The 7,147-nt window shown below is 42.3% G+C and overlaps 1 protein-coding gene across 1 annotated transcript; it reads right to left on the bottom strand.

Moving 5' to 3' along the window:
- Positions 1 to 2,348: 2,348 nt before the first annotated feature.
- LOC113525638 (ly6/PLAUR domain-containing protein 1) lies at positions 2,349 to 6,923 on the bottom strand. The gene is made up of 2 exons (XM_026912201.3): positions 6,199 to 6,923; positions 2,349 to 2,796 (listed from the first exon to the last, which is right to left on the bottom strand). The coding sequence occupies exons 1-2, from the start codon at positions 6,404 to 6,406 to the stop codon at positions 2,528 to 2,530; spliced, it is 477 nt and encodes a 158-aa protein (XP_026768002.3). The 5' UTR covers positions 6,407 to 6,923; the 3' UTR covers positions 2,349 to 2,527.
- Positions 6,924 to 7,147: the final 224 nt, after the last annotated feature.

Genomic DNA, 7,147 nt, shown 5'->3' with positions numbered 1-7,147 from the left:
AAACCATCCTGATCACATATTGAATATTTGTCTATTTACAATACAGTACAGTGAGATACAAAGAAACAGACAGAGAAAAAGGTAGAGAGAGAGAGACAGATGGGGGTAGAGAGACAGACAGAGAGACAGAAATAAGGATAGAGAAAGAGAGAGTGTGTGGTAACAAGGGGAGAAACAAAGAAACAGAGAGAGTGAAAGTTAGAATAAGAAAAGGTGAGAGTGAGACAGGAAGAGGATATGACCTTTAATATTTGATTGGCATAAATTTAGTTGGAGCATGGAGCAGAGAGAGAGAGAGAGAGAGAGAGAGAGAGAGAGAGAGAGAGAGTTATACAGGCAGAGAGAGACAGAAGGAGATTGCTATAGTGAAACAGTGAAAGTGAAATGGAGGGAGAGAGAGACTGAGAGTGAGACAGGCAGAGGGAAACAGTGAGAAAGAAATGGTGAAAGTGAGACAGATTTGATATTTAATGTTTAATTGTTATAAACTCAGTGAGCTTGCAGAACTTTAGAGTCAGTGAGAGTAACGGGGAGGGTAAGAGGGAGGGTAACAGGGAGGGTAACAGAGAGGGTAACAGGGAGGGTAAGAGGGAGGGTAACAGAAAGGGTAACAGAGAGGGTAACAGAGAGGGTAACAGGGAGGGTAACAGAGAGGGTAAGAGGGAGGGTAACAGAGAGGGTAACAGGGAGGGTAAGAGGGAGGGTAACAGGAAGGGTAACAGGAAGGGTAACAGAGAGGGTAACAGGGAGGGTAACAGAGAGGGTAACAGAGAGGGTAAGAGGGAGGGTAACAGGGAGGGTAACAGGGAGGGTAACAGAGAGGGTAAGAGGGAGGGTAAGAGGGAGGGTAACAGAGAGGGTAACAGGGAGGGTAACAGAGAGGGTAAGAGGGAGGGTGACAGAGAGGGTAAGAGGGAGGGTAAGAGGGAGGGTAACAGAGAGGGTAACAGGGAGGGTAACAGAGAGGGTAAGAGGGAGGGTAAGAGGGAGGGTGACAGAGAGGGTAAGAGGGAGGGTAAGAGGGAGGGTAACAGAGAGGGTAAGAGGGAGGTTAACAGAGAGGGTAAGAGGGAGGGTGACAGAGAGGGTAAGAGGGAGGGTAAGAGGGAGGGTAACAGAGAGGGTAACAGGGAGGGTAACAGAGAGGGTAAGAGGGAGGGTAAGAGGGAGGGTGACAGAGAGGGTAAGAGGGAGGGTAAGAGGGAGGGTAAGAGGGAGGGTAACAGAGAGGGTAAGAGGGAGGGTAACAGGGAGGGTAACAGAGAGGGTAACAGGGAGGGTAACAGAGAGGGTAAGAGGGAGGGTGACAGAGAGGGTAACAGAGAGGGTAACAGGGAGGGTAACAGAGAGGGTAAGAGGGAGGGTAACAGGGAGGGTAAGAGGGAGGGTAACAGAGAGGGTAAGAGGGAGGGTAAGAGGGAGGGTGACAGAGAGGGTAAGAGGGAGGGTAACAGGGAGGGTAAGAGGGAGGGTAACAGAGAGGGTAAGAGGGAGGGTAAGAGGGAGGGTGACAGAGAGGGTAACAGAGAGGGTAACAGGGAGGGTAACAGAGAGGGTAAGAGGGAGGGTAAGAGGGAGGGTAAGAGGGAGGGTGACAGAGAGGGTAAGAGGGAGGGTAAGAGGGAGGGTGACAGAGAGGGTAAGAGGGAGGGTAACAGAGAGGGTAACAGGGAGGGTAACAGAGAGGGTAAGAGGGAGGATAACAGGGAGGGTAACAGAGAGGGTAACAGAGAGGGTAACAGGGAGGGTAACAGAGAGGGTAAGAGGGAGGGTAACAGGGAGGGTAACAGAGAGGGTAACAGGGAGGGTAAGAGGGAGGGTGACAGAGAGGGTAAGAGGGAGGGTAACAGGGAGGGTAACAGGAAGGGTAACAGAGAGGGTAACAGAGAGGGTAACAGGAGGGTAAGAGGGAGGGTAAGAGGGAGGGTAACAGTAAGGGTAACAGGGAGGGTAACAGGGAGGGTAACAGAGAGGGTAACAGAGAGGGTAAGAGGGAGGGTAACAGGGAGGGTAACAGAGAGGGTAACAGGGAGGGTAACAGAGAGGGTAACAGGGAGGGTAACAGAGAGGGTAACAGGGAGGGTAACAGAGAGGGTAAGAGGGAGGGTAACAGAGAGGGTAACAGGGAGGGTAACAGAGAGGGTAAGAGGGAGGGTAAGAGGGAGGGTAAGAGGGAGGGTGACAGAGAGGGTAAGAGGGAGGGTAAGAGGGAGGGTGACAGAGAGGGTAACAGAGAGGGTAAGAGGGAGGGTAACAGGGAGGGTAACAGAGAGGGTAACAGGGAGGGTAACAGAGAGGGTAAGAGGGAGGGTAACAGAGAGGGTAACAGGGAGGGTAACAGAGAGGGTAAGAGGGAGGGTAACAGAGAGGGTAACAGGGAGGGTAACAGAGAGGGTAAGAGGGAGGGTAACAGGGAGGGTAACAGAGAGGGTAACAGAGAGGGTAACAGAGAGAGGGAGACAATGAAAGTGAGACAGTTTTGATGGTTTATGTATAAGTGATATAGTGAGCGTACAGAGCTGTAGCATCAGTGAGAGAGACAGACAGATGGCCAGACAGACAGGGAGAGAGGCAGTGAGAGGAGGGCGGAGCTGAGCAGTAGTGAGAGGGGCAATAGGGGGAGGGGTGGGGCAGGTGAGCCGGGTGGGCGGCGTCTGTGGCGTGGGCCGTTACACAGCGGTGTGTTACAGCAGGTGATGCAGACGGAGTTGAGCTTCCCTGTACAGAACTGCTGATACCCTGATGATGCAATCAGACACGCCCCAGACGACGCACATGACTTCCTGTAGTGTACACCTGTATATACACACACACACACACATACACACAGTAGCCTAAATTAATATTTGTTGAACAGAAAAGTTACATTTTAAAGAAGAATAATTTCCCTCCACATTGTTTTTCTTTGTTTTCATATTTTTGACACATGAATATTTTTATGTATGTCACAGAATGGAGATGGAGGTGAACGCAAGTGCAGATTTCGTTTATTACAAGTGAAAATACACAAAACAAGGCCATGAAACCAAAATGAGGAATAACGAGGCAAGGTAACAGCTTAAACATATCGTCAGACACCAACGACAACAAAAGACAAAAGACACTGAGTGCTGTACAAGACCTGATACTAGCGCTCATTAAAAATAAACATGGACCAGGTGCAAACAGTCATGTGACGTGAGTGTCGTGATCACCTGCGGTGCAGTGGCTGATGGGAGTCATAGTCCTGCGCTGTGTTTGGTGCAACCTTGGCAATATTTTTATTTTTAATTAGATTTTTTTACTTTTGCTTTTCTTTGTGTTATTGATTGTTGATTTCATTGAGATGTGATAATGTGGTTTTAACATTTCCTCTTTTTCCTTCTTTTTTCCTTTCCCTCTTTTATGTGTGACTTTAATAGTGGTTGCAGGTTAAAAGAAATAGAGGACACAATTTCTACTTTATAATTTACACATCGCCAGTAAAACACTCTGTGCCACTACACTAATACTGATTATTTCGCATAGACCCCATTATGATTTTATCATGAATATCGAGTTATGTTGTTCAGTTACCTCACAAATCTTGCTTTGTTAAAAAAAACAGTTATTTTTTATTACTTATATTAAATAAACTCAAATTAACCCACAAGTAAATTTGTAAATACACTCTAACATTAAGCATAACAGCAACATCTTTATCCTCTGACTGTCTCATCAATAAATAAATATGCAATCTGTAACCCTTAACATAATCAATCTTTCTCTCGCTCTCTCTCTCTCACACACACACACAAGGTGTGGGTTATATCTCAGTGACCTTGCTCATCATTTAATGTGCAAATCATTTTATAAAATAAGATCAAATAAAACCAGAAGCACAAAGAGGATTCATGTAGTAATATCTAACCTGCTTACACACGTACCACTGTATTCTTATTCAGGATCCATCTGAGAGCTGAGGGTTATTCCATGAAGCAGGCTAACTAGATAAGCCAGGCTTATTTCAACAAGCCCGGCTAATTTTGGTTCCTCAAATGAAGCTAATTGTAAGCCCCGCTGAGTTACTATGGCAACATAGTTTTGATTTGTTTTGAAGCTTAGTTTAGCTTGATGAATTGGCCAAGCCTTGTGTAGTCCCATTGGGCAGAAACAACACTCAGGGACAATTGTTCAGCTGTAGTGCACACTGATGGGAATATGTGTGTGGTCAGATTTAAGAGAAAATATTACATATATTACATATATAAATTATATTACATATAGTTTATATAAAAATATTTAGTTTCTCATCAAAACATGAGTTTTGTTTCATCGCTTATAGTACATTTAATTGAAACAAATATCTAATTAAATATCTATTAAATTAACTTGATTCAATTGCATGGCACAGTAGCATCGTCGGTAGCGCTACCGCCTCACTGCTCCAGGGTTTGATCCTGAGCTGGGACGAGTGCATGGTGTTAGATTTTATTCCATAGCTTTGAAACTACATGACTGAATCATGATGACTGTAGAAAACTGAATGCAATAACTCAATTACAACTCAATTCATTCACGTGGAGCCAATGTACACGTGTGAACCAAGTATATTCAACTTCAAGTGTATGAACTTTTTCTTACAGTGCAGTTAAAGAACAGACAGGAAAAAAAATCTGGCCAAATAATTTCACTGATGGAACTCACTGAACCTGCACTGACCTGTTACTCTAAATCAAACAAGCCTATTTCAAAAAGTCCCACTTTTATTAACTCGTTTCCTGGAATAGCCCCCTGTTCGTATACACCACACACACACACACACACACACACACGCAAACAAACAACATGAACAATAACACCACCAACAGCAACAATGAAAACAACAACCATGACAACGATAAAAAAAAAATAAGGTCATGATCAACAATACCACCAACAACATGAACAACAATAACAACATCAACAACTATGACATCAACAGCTGACAACAATTACACCAATAACAACATCGATAACTACACCCACAACATTAACAAGAATTACAGCAACATCTACAGAAGTGACGACAATAACAACACCAGCATCAACCACAATGACAACATCAACAACAACAACAACTATGATAAAAATAACAACATTAACAATAACACCAACAACAAATACAACAACAACAGCAAATAGAAAAAGTATGAATTAATCTTAATATAATAATAATAATAATAATAATAATAATAAAAGTTAGTATGCACTGAAGAAAAAATGAGTCAGATTTGTAGCAAACACTTGTGAAGAGCTAAATGAAAACGTATGCAATAAAAAGTTAGGTTTTATTTATTTTAGTGTTAATGTAATTATTACTGTAATAAAATTATACTTTAGTGTAGTATTACAGTTTAATTAGTGAGTCTTTCCAATGAACGTATAAAACACACACTAAAATCCACATCCTAACAAAAATGCTAAATGCTGACAAAAGGCTAATTGAATACAACAATTCAATACACACTCAAGCTTAAACACTAACAAGACAATAAATGCCAATGATACTGCTGCCTGCTGAAGGTGAGAATGACAGACGTACAGTACTGTGCAAAAGTCTTGGCAAAATGAAATGTTACAGAAAAATGTTTGTATGTCAGTAAAGAAAGCAGCAGATTCCATAAGAGACACTTTTCAGATAAAAACATAATGAAGGCTGCTGGGTTTCGCTGCAGAAATAAGAAGCGAGTCGACAGTCAAAGTCTCCAGAAGAACTGTGGCTGCTTCTGCAAGATGCTCAGTAACACTTCCAGCTCATTTCCTTATAAAACTGCACACACTGCACCTCAGATACTGCTTTATTTATTTAAAGTGAAGGATCGTCACATTAAATACTGACTTTGTGTCATTTATTACTGTTTACTGCTCTTTATAGGATTTTTTTAAATGTAGAAACATTTAATTTCATTATTTTTGAAGGCGTCTTTACTCTACAGCATTTCTTTGCATGTGACTAAGACTTTTGCACAGAACTGTAGATATACAGTAGTGCCCTTAATGAGCTGGGGAATGAGTCGCAGGTGTGAGGCAGGGCGCTGGGTGTGTGTTGCAGGGCTAAGTTGAGGCTGAATGTCATGCTGGGAAATGGAGTTCATTACTGTAGCATTGTATTACTGTAATGCTGTATTATTGTAAGATTGTATTACTGTAATGCTGTAACAGTGTAAAATTTATAAAAATCGGACACTGTGTTCTTACCGTCCTCCATGATGAGTACTTCCTTCTGGCACATGTCCTGCACATTAACAGTGCAGTTAACGATGAACTCTGGAGATGAGCAATCATCCTGCCGAATCTCCTCACACTGATAACACTGAATCTGCAGAGCACCAACTACACACACACACACACACACACAAGGTGATGTGTTTATTAACACAAAATAAAAGGTTCTGACCGTTTTCATTGCTATGACATTGTGATATCAATGATAAAATGAGATTGAAATCCTGTGTTATTTATAGCAGAGCTTTTACGACCTCATACTCACTCACTGTAATGTCTTTTACTAATTAACAAAACAGTTACAGTTAATCATAATGCAGTGCATAAGAGCAGTTTATAAGCCGAGTTTATAAGATTAGTTTATGAGTGCAGTTGATAAATATAGTTCATAAGTAGAGTTTGTATGTGTAGCTTAAAGGTGTAGTTTATAGGTAGAGTTTATAGGTGCAGTTTGTGGGTGTGGTTTATAGGTACAGTTTGTGGGTGTGGTTTATAGGTACAGTTTGTGGGTGTGGTTTATAGGTACAGTTTGTGGGTGTGGTTTATAGGTGTAGTTTGTGGGTGTGGTTTATAGGTACAGTTTGTGGGTGTGGTTTATAGGTGTAGTTTGTGGGTGTGGTTTATAGGTGCAGTTTGTGGGTGTGGTTTATAGGTGTAGTTTGTGGGTGTGGTTTATAGGTGCAGTTTGTGGGTGTGGTTTATAGGTGTGAGTTTGTGTTTGTTAGTGTGTCTCAGTGTCTCAGTGTGAGTCTGTGTGTGTCAGTGTGAGTCTGTGTGTGTCAGTGTGAGTCTGTGTTTGTTAATGTGAGTCTGTGTTTGTTAGTGTGAGTCTGTGTGTGTCAGTGTGAGTCTGTGTGTCTCAGTGTGAGTCTGTGTGTGTCAGTGTGAGTCTGTGTTTGTTAGTGTGAGTTTGTGTGTCTCA

Source organism: Pangasianodon hypophthalmus, chromosome 26 (genome assembly GCF_027358585.1).
Source record: "Pangasianodon hypophthalmus isolate fPanHyp1 chromosome 26, fPanHyp1.pri, whole genome shotgun sequence".
NCBI classification, from domain to species: Eukaryota; Metazoa; Chordata; class Actinopteri; order Siluriformes; family Pangasiidae; genus Pangasianodon; species Pangasianodon hypophthalmus.
Note: the sequence above shows the minus strand (reverse complement) of the source record. Positions and strands in the feature narration are given on the sequence as shown.

Bases quoted from the DNA above. Each gene is read 5' to 3' on its own strand.
- LOC113525638 (XM_026912201.3), bottom strand. From the start codon at position 6,406: ATGAAAACGGTCAGAACCTTTTATTTTGTGTTAATAAACACATCACCT. The intron at 2,797-6,198 runs GTAAGAACACAG...GTGTATATACAG, and splicing joins AGTACTCATCATGGAGGACG to GTGTACACTACAGGAAGTCA.